The sequence below is a fragment of the Vanellus vanellus genome (genome assembly GCF_965231255.1).
Source record: "Vanellus vanellus genome assembly, chromosome: 6".
In the NCBI taxonomy this organism is placed as follows: Eukaryota; Metazoa; Chordata; class Aves; order Charadriiformes; family Charadriidae; genus Vanellus; species Vanellus vanellus.
This window is the reverse complement of record NC_138911.1, coordinates 930389-954439: the sequence shown is the minus strand read 5'-3', so window position 1 is coordinate 954439 and position 24051 is coordinate 930389. Positions and strand designations below refer to the sequence as shown.

General features: G+C 42.7%; 1 protein-coding gene across 1 annotated transcript; it reads left to right on the top strand.

The window, feature by feature from the left end:
- Positions 1-783: 783 nt before the first annotated feature.
- CDHR5 (cadherin related family member 5) lies at positions 784-13867 on the top strand (the record flags this gene model as incomplete). The annotated part of the gene is made up of 14 exons (XM_082485013.1): positions 784-862; positions 1079-1257; positions 2172-2222; positions 2573-2662; positions 2784-2876; positions 4264-4374; positions 4737-4913; positions 5325-5415; positions 6958-7055; positions 7841-8050; positions 9089-9205; positions 10130-10202; positions 12207-12358; positions 13250-13867. The coding sequence occupies 14 exons, from the start codon at positions 784-786 to the stop codon at positions 13865-13867; spliced, it is 2139 nt and encodes a 712-aa protein (XP_082341139.1).
- Positions 13868-24051: the final 10184 nt, after the last annotated feature.

The window sequence follows — 24051 nt, the reverse complement described above, 5'->3', positions numbered from 1 at the left end:
GCCCTGCTTTCCTGGAGGTGGCTGAACACCTGCCAGATAATTGGCAAGCAGTGAATGAATTCCTTCTTTTGCTTTGCTTGGGTGTGTGGCTTTTGCTTTACTTATTAAACTCTCATTAGCTCAACCCCTGAGTTTCTTCTCACTTTTACTCTTCTAATTCTCTCCCCCAGTCCAACTGAGGAAGTGAGCAAGCGGCTGCATGGTCCTAGCTGCCAGCTGGGGTTAAACCACGAGAGTGGGCGATGATGAAAAAGACTGGCTAAAATAAATAAAATATAGGCGGTATAGTAGCATTGTTATGCCTTTTTCCAGGAAATGATCTGATCAAAACAGCTTCTGGCACATCAGAAACATAAATTTGCCCACTTCCTCCCCACTGGGAGAGGTTGGAGTATACAGACAGCTTCCCAAGTGTCAGCCCTTTTCCTCCTTCATGTTCATGCTCATCTGAGGCGGCTTGGCTCTGAATTCTGAAATGCTTCAAATAAAAAAAAAAAAAAAAAAAAAAAAAGCTTCCTTGTTGCTACAGAGAGTTTAGGATAGGAAAGACCCAGGAACAAAGTAGAAACAGGAATTTATGTGTTATCATGTTCCATGAGTGGTAAATATCCTTCAATAAGTCATCCAATGAGGCAAAGGTTGAACTGCAGCAATCTACTCCAGCCAGCCAGTGCTTTTTGCCTTCATGAAGCAGTGAACGCAGAAGACGGTACTGGGAGAAACAAGGAGAGAAGAGGATCAACTTAACCAGAAATGGATTTTTTCAACAACTGGCAGCTCACTATGGCAGTTTCTCACTGGCTCCTCGCTTCTGTACTCTTTCTGCTGCCCTTCATAACAGAGGTTTCAGCACAGAAACAAGGTAAGATCTTGCAGGAGGTCCATGACCACAGAGGAATAACCCCAGCTGCAGCAGGTTGCACCATTATAGGTGGGAGATTTTTACACTCCTACTCTGAGACAGCTTTGTTCAACGACCTTCTCTCCAACGATAACCAGAGGGGTCTCGGGTCTCACCCAACTCTGTCGCAATGTGAATCCCTGGGCAATTTTGTGTGTCATTTGTGTGTTTTTCCAGGATGTTCTGTCGATAATACCAGACCAAGTGTTTATGAAAATAACCGTCCTGGCTATGTGGTGACTACTATCCATTTGGAACCAGGCTTCACTGTAATGATTAATCCTAATTTGCTCGATGCCAGTTTTTTCACTATACAGGGGACTGACCTGCAGCTGAGCCAAAGTGTGGACTATGAGGTAAGCCTTTAGCTGACAGGCTACAAGGATGAGATGGATAATGCTGGGATGCAATGAGTTTCAAGCTGGGGTCTTGGACTTCCAGGGATTCAGAACCTGCTTCTAAAGGATCTAGGAAATAACTTTGAAAAATAAACCTATTTCAATTGGTTTGGGGTTCATTGCTTGGGGGGTCAGCCTTCCACAAGCAGAGTATAGGGAGGAGGGGGATGCATGGTATGCCTGCTGTCACCTTTCTTCAATGAATCTCTACAAATTAAAGCAAGGGAAAGATTTAAAACCAAAACTGTGACAACTGTAGTGTTCAGAGCTCTCCAGGGACTCATGTAAAATGATCCCTGTTTGCCTGTAGAAAACGCAGCTCTGAGCAGTGAGGTGATATTATGTGAAGCATAAAGGCAGTATAAAAGGTCAGTATGTTTAGTTAGGTTGCTGCTAAATTATTTTGCCTTCCTGTAACACTCTGTACACAGCCACAAGGATCCTTAAGCTGCCTTTCCCCTACTGTAAAAACCCACATTTATTTGAGCAAAGAACAGCAGAGTTAGCACCCTGCAGGTGATACTGTACTAGCTGCATGGTACATTTCTGTTTCATTCAATTAAAAAAGAAATCTCTGTTTGACTTCACCTAAAGTGCAAGAAAATGGCCAATTAGCTCTGCTGACGTGTTGCAGGAATCACAGGGAAAGAAGCTGGAAGACTGGTCTGCTTTGATTCCGTCATAAACAAGATCCCAGCACTGATGGGTGGCTGTATAGGAAACAAAGGAAAAGTTAGATATGCCTGAAAATAAGATAAAGCCCAGCAGCATTTCTGATTCAGCAATGCGTGTATTTGTCTCATTTACTTTAGAAAGAGTTAGTATATTTTGGCTTGTTTCTACAATGGCTGTGGTTTTGTTTTTGCATACAGAAAATCACCTTGCTGATGGTGTCCCTGATTTGTTGGAATGCTACTTGGCAGGTGAGTGCTCTTCCAAACACTCAGCCCTGTTACAAGGTACTGCAGGGCAGCACGTACTTCCCTCTGCTCTTCTAGTTCACAGACCAGGGTGAGGAGATGTCCTTTTCTTTTCAGACATATACACTCCTCTCACAGCCAAAGAGAGTGCCCAAGGCTCTGCGAATGGGGAGGGGGCAGGAACAAACCCAGAAATGCCGCACACAGTATGGGCTAGCTGCAAGCCCCAGCCCCATCCAGTCCCCATCCATCTGTGCTCCTTACACCATCCCCTCTGGTAACTCTGCAACTCAGGATCAGTCCCTAACGATCTTATTTTTGTCTTTGAAACTCTCACTTTACCCTTTCTGCAGAGCGATTTGGAAATTCATGTGTCCATTCTCAACATGAATGACAACAGCCCAGTCTTTATGCAAACAAATCTCACTAAAGTTGTTCCTGAGGTAAGCATTTTATGGAAGTGAAGAAGGCACTGAGCCACCCAGTGCTGTGGGACTAAGGGTTAGCAGGGAGAAGTCTTCAGCCCATTTCACAGAGAGAATAACCACAACAACTTTGTTTCAGGATACAAAAGTGAATGCAACCATATTAGCCCGTGAAAATTTAAGCGCTAGCGATGCTGACCTGGACATCATATTTTACGAACTCACAACAATAGTGCCGGTGAGCATCTTTGCTCTTTGGGGGAAAAAAATGGTAGCTCTGGAGAAGTCTTTGTGTTTCATTCAGAAGAGCTCCAGCTCTCCAGCTAAGGCTAAGGTCACCGTATTGTATTTAGTTCTCTGACAGCTTCTGGAAGAGGTATGTCTTTTGCAAAAACCAACCATTGCTTTGGTTAGCAAAACAGAGCCATCAACATTGCAGGTATTGAATTCTTTTACTGCTCACACTTTTATTACGCTGTACAGATTAAACTTTCATCTAGGATATTCTGAGCCATATGATCCAGGGAAGTCTTGTTGGGATGGTCTGTAAACATATCAGGAGAGACCTTTGTACCTCAGAGTTCAGAATTGCACTGAGTCACATAAGGAAAGAAGGAGTTATTGTCCTGTTTGCCAACAGCGTCCATGCAGAGTGGAAATAAGATGAGCTGCCCAGGACCACACAAAGAGTCTTTGGCAAAGCCAAAGGCAGACTCTACCTTCCCCAGGTCCCAGTTTAGTGCCTTATTTGCTCTTAAGGAGTTTACTTGATAATTAGGGAAGTGAATTGTCTGCACAGTCAAATGGATGCCAGCCTAGAGTGCGAGGGCTAGAAACCAAAAAAAAAAAAAAAAGTAAATTCAAGAGAAAAACAAAATGTGTATTTGCATTTTTAAAAAGCATTGTGGAGTGAGCAGGCAGTGTCAGACATTCTGCTTCCATTACCTCCATAATCCCAGGGATTTTAAGGGTTGTGAAGAGAAACCACAAATTTTTGAATTTCAGCTATGGGACCAAACTTTGCACTTGCATCAGTGTAAATCCAGAAGGATTTAGAAATCCAGAGGAATTATAGTCAAGACATAAGATTAAAGGAGAATCAAAGCAAGTGCAGAAGGTTATAGAGTAAAATGCAACCTATGTTATTTCTATTTAGCTTTACAGTTACTTCCGAAGTTCAGCTGTGCTAGGCTAAGTCAAGTGATCTTGCCAACTCTCAGATGCTGAGACATCTTTGACCTGTTTTGTGCATGGATGTGAGATTGCTTGGCTGTCATGGACCCAAAATCAAGGATTGTTGGCAACCTGTTGAGTGTAGGAAATAAATGAGGTAAAAGATTTCATCCGGTACCTGCTGAGCAGGTGGGCAGGGAAAGCAAGGGACCTTGGAGAAGAAAACTCACAGAAACATGAACAAACCTTCCTGACAAGCCAGGCAACTCCAGCGTGATACCAAAGATTAAATAGATCTGGCATTCTCACACTGTGCCCCCCCCCCCCCCAGGTCCTCAGGCTAAAAGGTCTGATGGGGATGACAAACACAGCAATAAGCAGTATTTTGAACATTGAACGGTCTGTGATTGAGTCTGCTAGTAGAGTTTTTCCTTTTTCCCCCCCAGGACACAAATGGTTATTTTGCCATAAAAGGAGTTAATAACCCAGAAATTTATTTACAAAAAGCATTGAACTATGAGAAATTTAATTCGACAACGTTGGTCTTGTATGCAAGGGTAAGTTCTTTAGGAGGAACAAAATGCCTTGTTTGCCCCAGTCTCTCTTAACTGAAGGGCAAGTGTGAATGGGAGATCTCTAGGATGGCAGGAGGGAGGGTCAATACTGGGGATGGTTATTTCGGAGCAGCCTTCCACCCTCCATAATTACACAGTGACTGTGTCCAGCCTTGCATTCAGTCCACGTTTGTCAGTAGAATGAGATAATTCACTGGTTTAGCTAATCTCACATAAACTGCTAAACGTTAGACAAAATGAAGTTACAAGAGCTAAAAGTCCTTGCGCCAAAGGCTTTTGCAGATCGGTTCTTCTTTTAGCAGTGAAACTTGCATCTCATAAGTATGCTTTGCCTTTGGGAACAGGACAGGCCTGTGGGCAGCACCGACACAACCAACACAGCTACCGCAACAATAAACATATTTATTGAACAAGCTGACAACAGATCACCCAGGTTCCTACCCTGTAACTTCATTAACATGGACAAAAGCATTTGCATCAGCAGCCCCTATATTGGGAGGGTCAATATCTCCGAGATGTCGGTAAGCAGGCATGATCAAACAGTAGTATCCTTGATGCTATTCTCAAACAATATCCAGATGCTATTCCCAGTGGGTAGCGCCTAATAATTTCCATGAGCTCGTGCTGATCTCCAGTCATAAATGCAGATGATTCAGCATGACAGGGAGCCTTCATCATCCTGGAAAGTAGAGGTTCCTCCACCCCAAGCAGCACTGCTTGTCCTTGGTCCTGCAGCACATCACAGGAGAGGCCAGAACTGTAACACCCTTTGCTCTAGGCTGTCTCACCTCTGCCCTGTTACAGCCATCTCCCAGTAATAAATGCCATTCTGCCCAGACAAAACTACCAGAGTCATGCTGGGACCAGAGAATGCTGCAAATGCTAATTTGGTGCTCTAGTGTGGTATGTAACGCTTTGCCTTGTTATTGCAGACGGAACCACTCATCCTGGAGCCAGGGCCTATCTATGCTATTGATCCTGACTACTCTTTAAATGAAAAAATTGTGTACAGTATTGTTGATGGTGAGTAGATGTTAACACCTTCCACAAACTGCATTGCTCATACGTTCCCTACGTTGCCTGCTAAGAGGAGATACCCTCCATGGCACTCGAGACCTGAGAGCCTGGGGATTTCCCCCTCTGTTACTGCCACAGAAACATAACTAGGTCCACAAAACACTGTGGATTAAGTAGAAGAAACAGACTGTACAGAGAGAAAGAAAATGGGAATTACAGTCCCACAAACCGATCTCCATGAAATCTGTTTCAAAAGGGCTTTTTTTGGAAGGAGGTAAGAAATGTTTTATCTTTAAGCTTTTAGACTTAATTTTGCCAGTCTGGTCACACCACTTTCATTCAGTCTTTGAGCGGAAGCTAAAATTCTGACATCATCAGCCTAATTTTCATTCATTGCCAAGAATTATGTTTTTATTCCTCAGCACACTGCCACTACCTAATCTGCCCTATTTTAGTCTTGATTTAAAAAAGATTACTTGAATACAGTCAACTGATTGCCCAGTCATTGACTGGGCTATTTATTTAATTCAAAGGCTTTTTTTTTTTTTTTTATACAATACGGGGAGTTTGAATAACTATCAAGGCAAAGGTAGATCATACTAGTCAGGTGCAGTGATCACTTGTTACCTATGCCAAATGGCACCACATCTATGAATATCCTCCTAATAATAAATACATTAAAGAACCTTAAATTCCAATGGCATTTTGGATGCAATGTGGCCTCCCTACCCCACAGTCAATAGGGAACCCCAGACTGGGGACGCACGGTATCTCGGAGTGAGGAAGAGAATTAAAATTTTTGCTTGTATTTTAACATATATCCAACATAGATGCTTTTATGATTCAAACACAGATTAGAGATGTAGGAAGCTGATTTCTACCCCCACATCAATACAGGAAGGTTTCTGTGTCTAGGCTCCTTTGGTAGTCAGTAGAGAGAAATAAGCATTTCCAGAGCAGAATGCAGCTCACATTGAGGCCAATGTTCACAGTAAGTTGGATAAATCATGCACTGAGATGCCATTTTCTCTTCACAATATAGGTAACAAGGTCAGGTAGAGATGTCTTCCCTTTAGATGCCTAGAGCTATTCGAGACAAATCCCCACCCAACTATTCTTTGTAGATTGGTTTCTTGCCTTTAAAAAAAGGAATAATCCTTCCCTTATCTCTCCTGAAGTGCAGTTTGGATTCAGTTTAGGGTTAGAGAACTGGAGACCTTCAGTCCTCAAATTGCAGCAGAGCCTCTAGGCTCTAGGCATTTAGCAGAATTTAAGACGGCTGTATCTGGGCCTAAGCACTGGACATGCAAAGCTTTGCTGTCCTGCCTCATCTAGTTGGGTTCACGCACATCTTCTCGATGCTTTTTGTCTGTTGAGTCCCTTTGAATCCCTGGCCATCAGTTCCACCCTTGGAGCAACCAGGCAGGCAAGGAAAACAGCATTATGCCCTTGGGGTATTGTCACTAAGATGTGTAAAAATGAGTCAATGAGCTCCAAGTCACTTTATGAAGGTATCTGATGATTTAATAGTTTTTCCTTTTTCTTTAGGGGATGCAGACCAAGTATTCTCAGTGGATGCAGACACAGGGAATCTAACTATGAACAAACCAGCAACTTCCCTAGACTCATACCTACTGCAAGTCATGGTAAGTCTGATAACATTGTAGACAACAACCCGGTATAGCTGGCTTTCTAGGAAACAGCAGTCTGGATGTGACAGGAGTCAATTACATTTATAATTACAGCTAACTTGGTTACACTGTTTCTTTTGGAAGGGCCTAGTATTTAACCAGTCTCTTATACCAGCTTCATACAAAGCTCTTGCAGAAGAGAGCATTTCCCTTATATGTGGATTGCAACATCAAAGCAAGTTAACTGAAAGGGAACATCCTGCTGAGTTGAAAGTATGGAGGAGCATAACTGTAAGGCTTTCTTTAGGCATGACTGGAGCTTGTGTTACCGTAGTTAACCCTAGAAACAAGCTCCTCTTTTGGCTACATCTCAAGAGGAAAGGAATAAGTTGAAAAGCACTCCCTGTACATACATACTCAGGAAGATGTGGACTCTCAGGCAGTAACTGAACTGACCCAAACCCTCATGAAGATGAGCAGACTCTACCTGTTGGTGCTGGAATCTCACTGCTTTGTACTGAAGCATGGCAATTTGTCCAGACGTGGCCCTTACAGAGGGTGATATCTAGACTTCGGAGCTAGACCAAGGCTGTGGAGGGCCAGCAGCAGAAGCAAGCTAAAACACAGGGACTCCAAACCATAAGGCCACTTGTGACTTGTACCTGGCACAAAGCTCACTGAAAATCATGGAAAGAACCCCATGGGTTGCAATGGGCTTCAGATCAAGCCTATCCTTTTACATGTCATCAGTAATAGGAAAAGGCTAAAATCTCTCTCTCTCTTTCTTTCTCTCTCTCCAGGCAACCCAGGTCAATGACATACAGAAATACTCCATAGCCAGTGTACAGATTAAGGTCATCAAGAAAAGTAATTATCCACCGTACTTTGAGAACAGGAGCTACAATGGGAGTGTATTTGCTGGTCTGGATAAAGGAAGCTTTGTCTTCCAAGCTGGTGGTGATCCTTCAACACCCCTGAGGATAACAGCAGTGGATAATGATTTCCCTAATGTAAGAAACTGAAAATGCACTGCATTCTTTCTCACTGTTTCAGGCTTAAAGCAGGATCAGAAACCATGAGGAAGGGGAGGTGGGGAGAGGCAAACACATGTTTTCTTCTAGTGTTCTGTATTATATTTCCCTGGAAATTCCACTTAGAACTGTTTATGGTATGATGTAATGTGGAAAAGCTGTTGGACTCCTTTCTTCCAAAAGACAGTCCCATCTAGATCTACGTAGGTGAGCTGATCTACTTCAAAACAGCACGCTGAGTAAAGTGCAGGGTTAGCAAATGCTGTGGATGAGGGCAGATCTGAATTAGGGCTGGGTGAAGTGTTTCCTTGATGAGTTGAGGGTGGCAGGATCCCAGGCAGAGGTGGCCTTTCTCTGTCAGGTCAAAGAGAGATATTTGTGGACTGGCCTGGGAAGAGGAGCCAGTCCAAAGACAAGAGATTAGCAAGGACCTGCAGTCCTGGACTGGAAATTGTTAACCTCTCTGTAAGGGCTCATTTTGAGAGAGCCATTCCTGAACAGTGTACTGGGGGAAGGAAATTTATTCCCATCCTGCCCTATTAAATAAAGAAAAAAGTGCTAGTTTTACTGATGCCAAAGCTTCCATAACAAGATTAGGTATCTGGTAGAGGACTAACAGCCTAGACATAAAGGAAAAACTTGGGCAGACCTCAGCAGAGGGATTATTCTCCATGCACATCCCCCTTTGGCACTGTATTAAAGGCAAAACTGATCAAATTTACAAGGTCCCTTGCATAGATGTGTTTTGCTTGGGCAAATACTAAAGATACCAACACCAGCTGGGTAAGACTTAGGCTTTTTCTGGAGGCAATGCTTTTAGAATACATTCTTGAACTCTGAGCAACAGGGTTAACACACTTGAGTTCAACACTTCTCACCTCCTCAGTCCAGACTTATTGCACTATACACCTGCTCATACTTCAGGTGTATTTGACAAGCCCTGCCAATGGGTTGTTATGAAGATGCATGCAAAGCACAAACAGTGTAGTTTAATCATTCACTCTTCTGGCTTTTCAGAAAGTCAATCCAAACATTGAGTACTACATAAAAAACAGCACTGATTTCATTGTAACCAGAGATGGACTCATCTTGACAAACGTGATGCTGCAGTCACCAAAAACTGTAACCATTCAGGTAGGACAATCTTCATTATCTTGCCAGGGTCATGTAAGGAAGGAGTAATTTCTAGTAGAGAAGCACCAAGGGTGGAATTCCATTAGGTAAGGGATATAATGAAAGGACAGTCCTTGCCCCAACCATTTGCATCATAAATGTATATGGATGGAGGGAGATGAAGTGATAGCAGATTTACTCTGTGTGATACAGGCTACATCTGGGGCTAGGTGTAAAATTGTTTCTCCGATCCTGTGGAAAACATCACTGGAGACAAGCAAAAAGTCATCTGGGGAGATTTTAGGAGCCCCCATCCCACACTCTGATTCTGATTAACAAAAAAAGGAGGGTGAGCAAGTCGGTAGGAGGTTGATGTGTAGGTAGGGATAGTGTATGATTGCTGACATATATCCCAGCTCTAAAGGCTATAGCCCCAAACTTGGAAATCCTTTGGTAAATCCAGTAGGTATTTTTGCTCAGGTCAAAGGAAGCAGTTGATAACTTTAGACTTTCTAAGAAATTAGATGTTCACTTTGTCCATCTGCCTGCCAGTGACAACTGGCTTCCTAAGACTTGCCTAGCACAATGCCATGCCCTATGGAACTATCTGAACCAGCTTGACTATAGCATTGTTTTAGCTACACAACAGGGCAGAGAGAGGTGCCAACACGGGCTGCTGCCTGCCCCAAACTACCTTGTTATCTGCATACTGCACTGTGCTTCAAAGCTGTACACAAACAATGCACCTGGTTCTGGCCCAGGACAGGGACTCTTCAGACCTCTTCTTCCTCTGACTAGACTGTCCAGCTACAATGTAGTGATATCGAGAGGATGTGGTGAGGATACGGACAAGGTACTTTGTCTACAAAGGGCCCACCACATAGCTTGAGAGTGAGTTGGAGATCTAGGAAGTCCCTAAGCTATCTCTTTCCCATGTTCACATAGGCTATTGGAAAAGATATGGAGAGCCTGCAGGAGGCGAGCACTGTAATCATGGTGAATGTAATCCTTCCCACAGGTAGGCTGGGTGTCTCTTTGTTTTCTGCTTTGGGGAGTCTTTTCGACTTCTGTGGGCAAACTGGCAATGACAGGTCACCCACTGAAGTCTGGGGACCTGGGCTGAGGAGAACCCCATACCTACAGGAGGTTTTACAATGGCTATAAGAGAGAAAACACTCAAATTACATTCTTATGATGTGGTCACAACATGCCTCAAACAGCCTCCTGAGAGTATCCATAAATGGATAAAAATGTATATGGATGGAGAGAGATGAAGCGATAGCAAATTTACTTTGTGTGACACCGGCTATATCTGGGGCTAGCTGTAAAATTGGTTTCTACATGATGATGCATGACTGAAGTTCCCAGTTAGGCTCTTCTGTTACTTCACCCTCTGAACCACAACCATCGTGGGGATTTCTGAAGGAAAAAAAAAAAAAAAGTGGGCTCCTGGGCCTAAATTTGGATTCCCTAAAGGTAGTTCCACTTCACAGCTAAAAACATGGGCTGTGTAAAAACTACCTAAACCAAATTTAAGGGCACAGTCTAGCTCAGCAGAAAGCTAATTCAGGTGTCAGTACACGGAGCTGCGAGCCCTCCAAACATATGTACCAACACTTCAAAGCAACTTTTATTAAATGTTGCCCTTGGTATTTAAACCCCACAAAATAATGATGTTCGTGACTATGCAAAAAAGTAGACTGGAATTACACGGAATGACTCCAAACCTATGGGAGGAATTGTGCTTTATTCTATACTATAGCCAGCACCCAGGAGTGGCCTAAACAGAGCTGAAATTGCCATTTGCCTGGCCAATCTGTAGGGTATTTAACCCTCAACTCTAAAAGGTGGTGTTAAGGGATGTGCATGCAACAGGTTGGAGAGCGCTTTACTGAGCGTTCCGATATCCAGGGAGAAACTAGAGTTGTAACTGTACATTGGCCTCTGGTTTCTGAGACACCAGTGCTGGAGCCACCTCACATGGATCTCAGAGTGAGTCATTCCACCAAGCCAAGCTAGCTTTTACAGAGGCACTGTGCGCTGCACCGCACAGAAGGAGTTAAGGGTAGTGGAGTTTCACATCAGCCCTGTGGGCTGTGGCTCCCGAGACGTGATTAAGAAGCAGCAATTCACTGACGTCCTAAACCCTCACCAGTGTATTAATGATAAACTGAGGATGCAATCAAATGTGGAGGGAATAATCAAAGTCCATTGTCATAAACAGGTCAGCAGGAGAACAAAACTGTGTTTCATTAATCATTAAACTTTAAAGAGACTAATTTACACTACAGAATGAAGCTGGAAAACTTAAAAATAAAGAACCCCCAAAACAACAAGAAGTAAAGCTGCTTAACCTGGAGAAAGTTACTGTCTTTCCACTGTAATGTTGATGTCTATACAAATATGCTTACTCTGACCAGTGGTGAAAGCATAAGCCTCTCCTGAGAAGGCTGGTGTATATTGCTACAGCTACAGAAGGGCAGGAAAGCATTTCCTGTCCTAGGGACCTTCTAATGTTTTTCATATTTCCTATTATACTTTTTTATTTCTTATTTTAATGTGCTCGTTGGTATCAGAGGTGATGTCCCAGCTTTGCATTTTCACGCACATATGTACAAACATACCTCATTTTTGCATGCTGGTGTAAATGGGTGAAGTGTGAAAGTAAAAGCTTTACTTCACCATGTAACATCTGATTGCCTAATACAGTCAGGTATATATTAGCTTAATTAAATCATGGGGTATAAGTCATTGTCCTGTAAATGGATGCTATTTCCACTTCATGTAACTTATTTAAAGTTATAATATTCTGTGAGTGGTCACCTTAAAAAAACCCTCTGCTTTTAGAAGAGCAAACAAATGGCTTTCTGTGACATTAAATATATCGCTGTCACATTCTGCAGCACAGGATGCTTCTTTGCCCTTCAAAAATTGCTTGGAGCTTCTCCCACAATGAAGTATCGCATTAAAAGAGCTAGCTGCCATTTTTAGGCTTCATAACACTGGTTTGTTTTTCTCGTAGTTGTAACCCCCTCTGATAAGATATACACTGCTCAGGATATGGCTATCTTAGGTGGTACATTAGCAGCACTGCTATTAATTGCCTTAGTCTTCCTTGGAGTGATGATATATAAGCAGTATGGAAAACCAGTCAAATACCTAATAAGGAAAAAGGTAAGTGCCTTTTTTGTACCTGAATTTCTTAGAGTTAAAAAGTGGGATCTTAGGAGGTTTTAAAGTATGGATGGGCTGTCCAAATACTACACATGTTTGGGTGAAGGTGATGAATCACTCCTGAGACAAAGTTTGCAAAGGTAGTATCACTTTGGTGGTGTTTGCTGCTGTTCTTTTCTGCCCCCTGAGGCTGGAGCTATATGGTAGATGATGAGCAGACATAGCAAGGAGGGGATTATAGCTCCATGGAGCACAAAGTCTGGGATGAACATGACACATATCACAGGTAGTCTCTGAAAAACATGTGTCTGTAGTATAAACCACTGTTCATCCTCTCTATATAGTCAATGGAGACAAAGGTCTCCTCATATCCTATGCTAAAGCCTGGGCTTAGTTTTCTGCACCTGAGCTATTTGCCTTTTGCTCTGTCAAGACCCTGGCAGTCTGGTTACTTTGAAGTTTAGGATGTAATTAATCATTCAGGTTGGTCTCTGCCTTAGGATGGGACTGTCAGGAGCCTAGACTCCACTGACTACAACATGAGTCCAGAGCACATAGCTCAGGTGAATAACAACAGTCTTTCACCCTGAGTGAGGTAAATCCCACTCCAGAGCAATACCTCAAATGGATGGGTACAAATCAGTATACATTGCTGCTGCTCAGAGCTCCTGGAAAGCATGCCCATGCTTATCTGAAAACATCCAGAAAGGGAGTAAATAGAAAATAGCTGTGCTAAGGAGCTGTATCTTTCCCAGGCTTCAAATAGGCCTAACTCCAAAATAAGCTGAAGCTTTCCTGAGCAGCAGCTCAGTCACTTCAGCCACCCCTTCCCCACCCCCACCCCCCCCGTTTTCCTTTCACTGCAATCACAAGGTATCTCTCCTCCTGTAGTTCTCCAAGAAAGTCTCTGGGGGTTACCAGAACCAATCTTACAATCAAGATGAACATGAAAATCTGAGCACCAAACAGCACAAGACATTAGAAAATGGCAGTGTCCAGTCGCTGACACATGTGCTAGAGCAGCCAGCACCTTCCTTGCCCTCTTCCAATACAGAAGAAATTGATAGCCTCCCAAAGGCTTCTATAGCTTCCACTATCATCTTTGACCAGCAAGAGAAAGAGGAAGAAATGGAAGAAGAGAACGAGCATGAGAAAGAAGTGAAGTCTATCCTCAAGACAGACAGGAACATAGCAGATGATGGCTACAAAGCTGTGTGGTTTAAGACTGATGTGGATCCAGATGCTGGAGAGAGGGTTGAAGTGATTGAGGACAACACAGCAGACGACGATGATGACAGTGACCAAGATCTGCAGAAGAATGAGGAGGAGGAAGAGGAGGAGGAGGAGGAGGAGGAGGAGGAGGAGGAAGAGGAAGATTATGACAAGGACAATCACCACAGAGGGCTGGGAATGCCCTTTGCCTCAGAGAACTCATCACTCCCAGCTGCAGAAGTGATAGTTGACTTTTCTCACACAGATGCAGTGATAGAAGATGAAAGTGGCATATAATAGGAATAGGCCTGCATCTACACCCCAAAAACTGAGAGGATTTCAGCTGCTTTGCTGACATGAAGTCCATCTTTCTGCTCAGGGGGGAAACTGGATTGCAGGAGGATGAGGCTGCCTGTCCTGCTTGTCTAAATGCAGAGATTAAAGCCGGAAGAGATTACAGCTAATTCAAACTTTTAGTGTGACCTTGAAATATCACTTAGGATTTTGAGTGGGGGGAACACATGTCCCATCTCTCCACTTTCCTGCCTGTTCCCCCTGGGGTCCCTCACATCACATTTTCCAAAGTGGCTGCAGGTACAGCAGAGATGTAGCTGAACTGACTTGGAAGCAGGTAGCCCAGCTCACGATAGCAATTTAGTTACAAAACCCAGTGTTCATCTCCTCTTGGTGGGTAAATAAGCCAGCACTGACTGCTTGGCTGTTCCCTTTAGGGTGTTACAGTTTGATGCCAGCTGCAGGCATAAACCAGCGCAAGTCACCCTCACACTGCAGTTCCTCATTTGACTATCCAGGAGCTCGCTTCAGGGCTTGGCTCTGCTCTCCGCTATGCCAGACTGTGCTCCCAGCACAAGCAGCTGGCATGTGCCACTATGGTCCTCGTCCTGCCAGCAGCCAGGAGTTTACATGCTCAGGAGCTGCTGTTTCTTCTATCACTGGTAAGCAAAGACTGACCATATGTTCCTTACTGAAGGACTTTGTCATGAATTTTTCTAGTCATAAACCCACTAATTGTGCAGTACATCTTTAGCTGTCTGTCTCCAATCTGTCAGGGGAAAAAAAAGCTCCTGCCAGGACCTACCTACAAAATGGCAGGGGGATTTCCAGCTCTCTGGGCTTTTGGCAGCAATGGGTATCATTCCAGGGGTGCTGGATGTGTGGTCAGCATGTTGCTTCCCGTTGTTTCCCTTGTCCAACAGGGCTCAAAGTGTCCCTTTTATCATTGCTGCTGAAGGTGGAGGTCAGCATTGCCTCCAAGTGCCAGATGGCACCGCCATTTCTCTGCTCCTCTCGTCTTAGATGCCAACCCCTTTGTATACCACCTTTCTCCACTCATGAGGAGTCCAGCACTGTTTGCTGGTAAAATACTATCTTTCAAGCTTCACCTAGAGCCGAGCTGCAGCCTGAGAGAAGAGGTGGTTCCTCAGCTCTGCTGGCTTGGCTGGAGTCCAGGCTTGAGGTAGAAAGCCTCCTGACCTCTGGATTGAGTTCATGGGGTGACAGCACCATAGCACGTTGGACCCTTCCTCCATCAATCCTCCCTCATCTTTCAGCAATATTGTCTTCAATTATGGTCCTGTCATAAAGCCCCAATTCAGCAAAATGAGCACAAAATTTCCAGGTAGTATGGGGAGTAGTGTTTGATGCTCTGGTCTAGATTTACACCTCCCATCAACCAATCTCTTTGCCCAGCTGGCAACCAAAAGCTGTGGTGATTTCCACTGGCTGAGAATATGGCTGCGTGCAATTGCACCTTCTCATCTACCTGCACAAAATTTGTGCTGCTCCTGGTTTTCTCATTTTGGGGCTAGCTACAGAGCAGACATAGGATGGTGAGTACTTAACTTCCAGTAAAAAGCTCAGGAGTGTCTAAGACAGGGATGCAGCAGAAGGACCTTGGGTCACTAATGTTTATCTCACATTCTCAGCTTAGCACAACAGCACAGGATTGCAACAAGATACATCTCATGGTAGAGAAGCAAACCCAATAATCCTGCCTTTTCCCTACAAGCCCATCTCCACATTGCTGCCATTACTCCAGATAAACCTTTGAGAGAGAGAAAACAAAGTATGGCTTCTGGAATCCATGTGCGCACTAAAGCACAAATGATTTCCAAGCAGCCTTTTATCCTCTTGCTCCATGCTTTATTTCTGTACATTTCCCTGTCCCAGTGTTGCCATCACTCAGTTCTGCTCTCCTTTATCTGTGGAGAGCTGCCCTTGCTGTGTGGACTTCAGGAGCTGCACTTTTGCTGGAGGTGGACACTGAGATGTGGAAAGCTTTCCTCCTTACTGTAATTTGCCCAGAAATTACAACTGTGGTTTGTCTGGTAACAGAGGGTGGGGAGTGTGCCCTGTGTTTGCCATGTAAACATGGTTCCTCCAGTAGCTTAGGGTTATCTCCAGCAAACATTTCCCACAGGACTGTGAGAACTCTCTAGTAGATGCTAATTGCTAGCCCAACACTTTCATCCATCAGCAAGGGTGAGGGTAGAGCCCAGCCTGCCCTCCATGCTGATGCTACCCATAGAAGGATTGCTGATGGGTGGGTGAAGCTAGAGTGTTTCTACTCTGACCTTCTCCAGGCATTTGCTTTTCTGATCTCTGACTAAAGGTCCAAAAATATGCCACCAGCTTGCTGTGCACCAAGAATCAGCGTTTACAGTAGTTCAGGGGTGCTAAGTGCCCAGCTGATTAGGGATCGTTTTGGCAATGCAGGATAGTGTCTCAGGTCAGTGGCTGACATAACCCATCTTACCTGCAACAAGGGATGACCTCTGTGGAAGCAAAGCAGAAAGCTGAACGAAGAAGCAGATGTTGCACTAACACAGCAGCGAGTGCTCCCCATCAGATGGGCAAAGAGAACGGACACAGCACTGTGCTATCTAACCCATGTGGAAAGGACAGAGGAGGTTTGAGAGAAGGAACAAAATGCAGATAAAAGCAATCTGATGTTCACCAGACCCTCTGCCCTAGTTTTCTGCAATTGGGACCAGTGCTTATCAGAACCCAGTTATTGTTACCCACAGGTCTGTTACATGGGTTGCAATTGGCTGTTCCTGCCTCAGGAGCTTTGAGTTATTTTAAAGCATAATGACCTGAAAAGTGACTGACTGGCACTGGGAAGAACAGCTGATTGCCAGGTCCCATCTGCCTTTAATGAACCAGGAAAAATATTTCTGAGAGAAATGCTGACACAGACAGATCTGTTTATTGAAAGCAAGGGACAGGCTCAAACCAGTCCTGGTGCAGCTGGATGCATGCAGTCTGGTAATGTTGGTCTGGTATCTATAGCAGCATGGTGAATTTGGCCCCACCAGCTGTTACCAAAGATGATACCACCACAGTGATGAAGGGACACAGACATTCGCACACACAACTCCCCTAGACCAGCTGCTCCCTACGTGTGCTAGAGCAGAAATACCTCCTCGTTTCCTGCAGCATTTTGCTAGCCTCAGGATTACTTGAGGCACAACTTTCCTCTCGCTTTTACATTTGGAGATTGTTTTCCTGTGGACTATCCTTCTCTAACTCTTCCTTTCTACACACTTGGTGAAAGGAAAAATCCTTTTCTGTTTCTTCAGAAAACTGTTTCATGATACCTGTGACCAATGACTGAACTGAATGGTTTCTAGTAGAAGGCAGTTTGTGTGGGCTGACACAGCGTAGCTGCTCCGTTTCCCTCATTTCTGGGCCATATGTAATCTATTCCTGTTTGTTGGCACACTGTTGTCAGTCTGTCTTCCCTCTGCTGCTGTATTGTTTGGGGTTCTGGGCACATGCTTTGGCACACTGATTTATGAGCTCCCTCGTTTTGCAATCTGTACTCATCTGTTGGTGCTTCACCTTCCCCTCATTGATGTGCTTCTCATGCTTTTGGCCTTTTGTGTTGGCATGCTTTTTGAATCGAGGCACCCTCAGTTTGCAATCTGTTGGCTGTTGGTGCTCTGGCTCCCCTTTGCTGGTGTGCGATTGAAATCCTGTCAACGTGCCACTCACCTGCCAGGCTCCCTGTTGGCAGTTCGTTCTTCTACAGCCCCTGCTGCTCAGTCTGTTCTCCCACAAGCTTTTATGTTCTTGTTCTTTTATCCTGCAAAATTCGTACTGGAAACACCCAGAAGTTTGTGCTTGTTAAGACAAAAGTTAAACTGCAGCACTCGGAAGGGAAAAAGCATGTTCAAATAGTGCCATCACATGGCCAGCAAAGGCATCTGTCTTTTATTCTACACGGCTTGAACAAGAAAACATTAAGTGAAGGCAGCTTCTGCCAACTCCTTCCTGCACTCGACCTTTCCTTCAGAACCTTGTGGTGAATTGGGGTGTCCTGTCACCAGTAAGGTTTCACTGACCCTTCCTCCCTTGGGATAACAGCCCCACAGAAAGACAGCATGCATTTGCGGAACTTAATTATGATTTGTACAGTGAGTATATGAATTACAGGGCTGGCTGCGGCCCTGGAACAAGGGTGTTGAGATGCCACCAGTGCTGTGACTTCACTGATGTGCCATATCAGATCTCACTGGGCATGGCAGGGAGAGGTAAGTGTGGCTGCTGGTCCTCTTTATGTCATTTTTAAGGTACTGAAGCTAGGGCTGCCAAGGCTAGGATGGTGCTGAGAGAGGGGGACAGCAGGAGGTTGGGAGCTGTCTTCCTTTGTCTGTACCTGGATGGGCAGGACTGACCAAGGGAAAATGTTCTTGCGCCATCACTTATGATGCTGATCCTCACCACCACTCCCCTGACCCCACATCTTGTTTCCAAACTTGGGCCTCAAAAGAGTTTTGAGTTCCTCTTTCTTTTGTTCTCTCTGTTGTAATGATGTCCAAGGACCCCTATTCATTCTGCAGCCTCTTCCCTGCAGGTACACTGTAAGCCATCAGTGCCATGCTCAGCTTGAGAGCCATCTTCACACCCTGCCACACGGTTTCTGTTGTTCTATCCCTCCAGGAGACTGTGGGAGACCCTGCTGTTCGGATGGGGTGCAGGCAGGGAATTAGAGTCTTCTTCCCTCTTCCCTTCAATAAGTTCCAAGTATATCTTTAAGATTCATCTTTCAAACACAGAAATTGGACAGGTTCAATTAAACCAGTCTTTTCATTATGTTATTCCATTTCTGACATCAGTACATACAGGCACAGAATTTCGTATTTTTCAGGGTTATGCTTGTATCCATTCAAAGGAGAAGATGTTTTGTAAATATTATGTCTAATGTAGTGGTGGTTGTTGTTGTGAGGAGAGCTAATAGAACTTGGCAGCAGACAGAGCTCAGCCTCTTCAAGCTATTGCCTGTTAAAGCCTCCAGATCCTCTGTTCTTGTCTCCTGTCTTGGGCCTGCCTGGACAGTATTTTTGGTTTGAGAAAATAATTGGAACTGGATGAAAAAATAGCAATAAGTGTGGGAAAATGGCAAGCAAAACCTTTCATTTTTATCTTACTTCTAATGTTTTATGGCTCTTTCTGATTTGTTTGGGTTATTTTTTAATAGAAATAATATACAATAAAGAAAATTACTGATTTTAAAGAGGTAGAATCTTATTGCCCTTTCAATCTCACATTACTTTTGAAAGGAAGAAAAATGTGAAGGAACAAGATGAAAAAGTAATCTCTTAAATTCAAACCCATCTGAGATTACACTAAATCTGGTTGGATTTGTTTGTCTGTTTAGGCTTGGAAGGTTGACTAACTTTTTGCGTTATTGTACAACAATCGTTCATTTATAAACATTTGTATGACAAAGAAAAATATACTAAGGGATATAAATGTTTTTATAAAATTGTTTGGATCAGTTGGAAGACTTGATAACGCAAAGTAAAAAAAAAATGTTTCAGTAAGCTTTTAAATAAATATTGTAGGTTCAGATATGAATATTGGGGGGAGACTTTTAACTTTTCTGAGACAGACATAAAATTTCGTGAACTGGTTTCTACATGGACCTGTCTCTGTGCAGGACTGAAAATCATGTAAGTGCTTAAGCTGAAATGTTTTTTTTTGATGGCAAATAAGCATCTAAGTACCTTTCAAAGCTCATCCTTAAACTCCAAAGACATTAAAATGTTTTTGAAAGTTTAACTCCACAGGTAGATTTCAGAAATCTCTTTCACCCCATCCACTTCTTTACCAGCTTAGAATAATATTTGTTTAATATCTGTAATGCAGATCTATAAAAAGTCAAATCTGGACTTTGACTTGGGCTTTACAGATGACTGCCTTTTTCTACTGATTATTTTATCTGATTGTTTTAGTGATGCAAAGATCAACCAGGGCAGTCTCTCTGATAGACGCAAGCCACTAAGGAACAAATTACACAGAACTAGGAATCTTCAAATGCTTACTTGCTGGAGTTAAAACCTAGAAAAACCAAACCAAACCAAAACAAAACAAAAAACCAACCAAACAAAAAAAAACCCCACCCCAACTTCTAATGATCTTACTGCAGTTTTTCTCCATAGGTTCAAAATATTATCTCACAAACTCACATTAATATTAGCTAAAAGACAGAGAAACAGGAGTGAAAAACTGTCACATAGCTTGCATTATGAAAATAAGCATTAATTCAAGAATCTGTATTCTCTAAACGTGTGTCAGACTTAAAATATACTAACATACTGCATGTAACATGGGAATTTGGCTCAGATAAGTTCTTGTTTTTCTTCTAATCCAATGCCAGTTCTAAGATCTTGGAAAAAATATGTTGCAAGGTAAGATGTGCAATTATTATATTTCTTTTCCCTGCAACAGCCTGGAGTAACACTTTGTGATCTACAATGAATGACCATGCAGGGCACAATTCTAAGGAATTTGGTCCACCGTTAGTATAACTCTGGCTTAACAGGGTCCAGAAATATGTTCACAGTTGCCAACAAATCTGCAGGGGGAAAAATAACACTTTCAGTGTGTCAGTGGTAGGTCTGGATTTGAGATTACAGATGGAAGCTGAAGGGAGACTGAAATGTGTTGCAGAGATGATGCAGCTGCCAAGGGAGATGATGTCCATGATGTTTTTGAGCTTTGAGCACCCTCTTCTGGAGTAATACACACCTAAGAAGTGGCCATTTCATTTTCATTCTTGGCCTCTGCAGAGAAAAGCAACATGTTTCTTGGCTGCCAGGGAAAATTGTAAAGCTGAATTGAGATCAGGAGGAAATCAGCAGGAAATTTGAAAAATCAAGTAAAATACAAGCATTTTACCTTCACAAAGTAACAAAAACAAACAAAAAATTTCCCACGTCTGAAAATTCATTTCTGCTAGCCCCAATTCTGTCCCCATTTAGAACTGAATAACCTCACAGATTTCATCAAGTCTTCATTGGCGTAGCTGACAGCATCCTTTCACCTTTTTTTTTTCTCTCTCCAAGAGAAAAATGGCTTTGGTACATGGCTAATTAGAGTGCAGACGACACCTCTTGGTTTAGTTTTGAAGGGATGGAAGATAACTGGAGACCTGTTCTGTTTGTATGTAGGATAGCAGAAGTATCTAGCATTTATCTGAAGCAATAATGAACCCTGGTCTCTTCAATCAAATAATCCAGAGAAAATTATTCTTGATCTCAAGGAACAACTTCCAAAGGATAAATAGTCAACTGTAGAAAACCTGTTTTAAACTGATTTGCCTTGGATATACAGTATCTTTAGCTCTGAAAGGGATTCGTTTTCCTTTTAAAAAAAGTCAATTCTATTGTATTCTGGTTTGTACAATTTATCTTTTCATTAGTTAGTTACTAATTCCTCATAAAACTGACCTCAGTAGACCCATAAATGGAAACTTAAAGAAATGGGATCAACTCCATCACGTGGACTTTAAGCAAATTATGGCCTTTAGTTTTTATGGACACACATTTTATCCAATCAATAAAAACAAAGCAGTCACCAAACAGATTCAAAGGAACGGATTTGGAACTATAATAAAAACTGAGGCTGCAGAAATGACCCATGGAGAGCAGTGACCCAATAGTAATACTTAGATAGAAATTGTATTTCAGAGACTACAGTCCCATCTTTTGCTCCTAAAAGATGGAACGATCCAAAAGATGGTGGTGTTTACAGCAGCAAAGGCAGTGGCTGAAGCAGAGTGAAAACAAGCACAGTAATCTGGCGGAGGTAGGAAATCTGTATTCCTCAATAGAAATTGCCTGTGTTCTGCATACATGCAAGTTTTCCTCCTAAAGCCTCCTCCCAATGCCTCTTTCCTCTGCTTGTGGCTCAGCACAGTCACATTTTACATTATAAAATCAGGTCACACAAACTCAGTCACTCGCTTTCAAGATTTCACAAGATTTCCTTCACTACTATCTGACTAGACAAAAATACTGTGTTCTAAGACTTGTGTGTATATATGATTAAAAAAAGAAAAGTCAAACTTGGAAGACTGTTGTCCAAGGCAATATTCAACATGTTCAGGGCAATATTCAACAAGTGATTCACCACACAATTCCATAGTTTTATAAACACATGCTGACCACAACATCCTGATACAAAAGTTCTACTTATAACAATGGCAATACTCATCATATGAAAGTCCTACAGAAAAATGTACATGGAAGGATTGAAATTCAGATTTAAATAATAATCTGAAAACAACAAGGATTTAGCATTCAGTCTAAACGTGTTATATTTTAATGTGTTGTACCTTGTCCCCAAGAGCTGCTCAAGATCTCTGCTTTCATTCCTTGTCTTTTCCTCTTCAAACAGCTTAGATAACAGACTGTTCTCGAGCTTGGAAACTGGTTATTATAACATGGGTTAGTCCTCTTTGAAACTCCATGAGATTAAGGTTTTGGAGTGCTCCTGTAACACATCAAACATAAGATGTGTTAGAGAAAAAGAAGTTGCACCCTCACAAAGATCTCAGCACTAGATGGATTTTCCTAGCTCCTGAATGTTGTGAGGCACCCAGCTTAGGCTAAACCTCTGGTGGTCTCTTTTGCACCCAGCAGTGTCAGCTCTGTTACCAGATTCCTACCAGCACCCTACATTGTTCCTTGTGTGTAGAATACTAATGAAGATAGATTAATGGTATTAGGCATCATGTTAAAATACTCCATATTCGTAGAAACAGAAAGGTTAAGAGATTGTGATATGTGTCATCCTCTATTTCTTCACAGGCTGTCAAAGGAGCCCAAGAAGAACGAGAAAGAGGCTTTTGTTATTACTCTGGGCATTTCTGAGTTTTCGTTCATGGACAAGACCTTAGACATTGAAAGTTCAGTTGTGCTGTTGTTGTAAGGGCACAAGCAGTTCCGTGACAACTTATGTACAAGCCATTCATTCCCACAATAGCACACAGCATCTAATTTATGTTAAATAAGGCACAGAGAGGTTGCTGTGATGAATGATAGAGACTGCAGTTCTGTGTTTCACCTTGATATTGTGTAAATTGAGATAAACACTTGTACAGTAAGTCTTACTAGAACAGCTGAAAAATTTAAGAGACCATACTAAATCTGATGTTATGCTTGGATGTATATATCTTTATCCATACATTACGTATTTTATTGTAGATAAGTATGTTAACTGTCCAGGTATATAAGTAACAGATTTATTAGGGAGATGTAAGGCCATCTATTCCTTTTGGGTATGTCATGTATTGCTTGCCCGTGGAGTGAAGAAGCAATCACCCATCAATTACATGATCCCAGTTTACCTTTAATATAGGCGCCTTTTCTCAAAAAAAAAAAAACAAATCCAAACCAACCCAAAACAAATATAGGCTGTGATTATCCTATGTGCTTACTTTGCTTACGTGCAGTCACAAGAGGACTCATGCCTTTTATTGATATTATACAAATGCAATGAAATATCTAAACAGTGAAAGGTGATTATTAAATTTTTTCTGTGGTTGTGGAAGTTTCATAACTCACAGGCATCAAAACGCCTTCAGAGTCTGTGAGGTTAGTTGTGAAGAAAGAAAATCACTTTTTACTCATGAAATATTCCATTTTCTTTGTGAGATTTTTTTTTTATTGATTACCTTTCTGATAACAGCAAGCAGTTAATCTACATTACTTAGAGGAAATTTCTGTCCATGCCTAAGGGAATATTTTCCAGCTGCGTCATATTTCAGTTTTTGCAGATATAGGATGCAGAAGGGAGCAATGCATCTGTACACTTAAGACGCTGAAGATACTGGATTTTATCTAGCTCTCAACTTTCACTTAAAGAGAGGTAAACAACTACTCCTAACTCGTATCAGTTAGCCTACAGGAACACCAGCCAGTGCTGAAGAACAACTTGAAACTAGTGTGGGGAGCTGTAAAGTACTTCATAGAATCACAGAATCATAGAATGGTTAGAGTTGGAAGGGACCTGTCTATGCGCCCTTTTGTTCAAACCAAAGTAGTTACCTGGAGCCAGCCTGGGCAGCTCAAACGCTGCAGTGTATTTGACGCGGAGACCCTAAAAGCGAGGTTTTCTGGGATAACAAAGCCGAGCTAATGGCTAGTTGCATGCCGAAAGGAGTGCTCCCC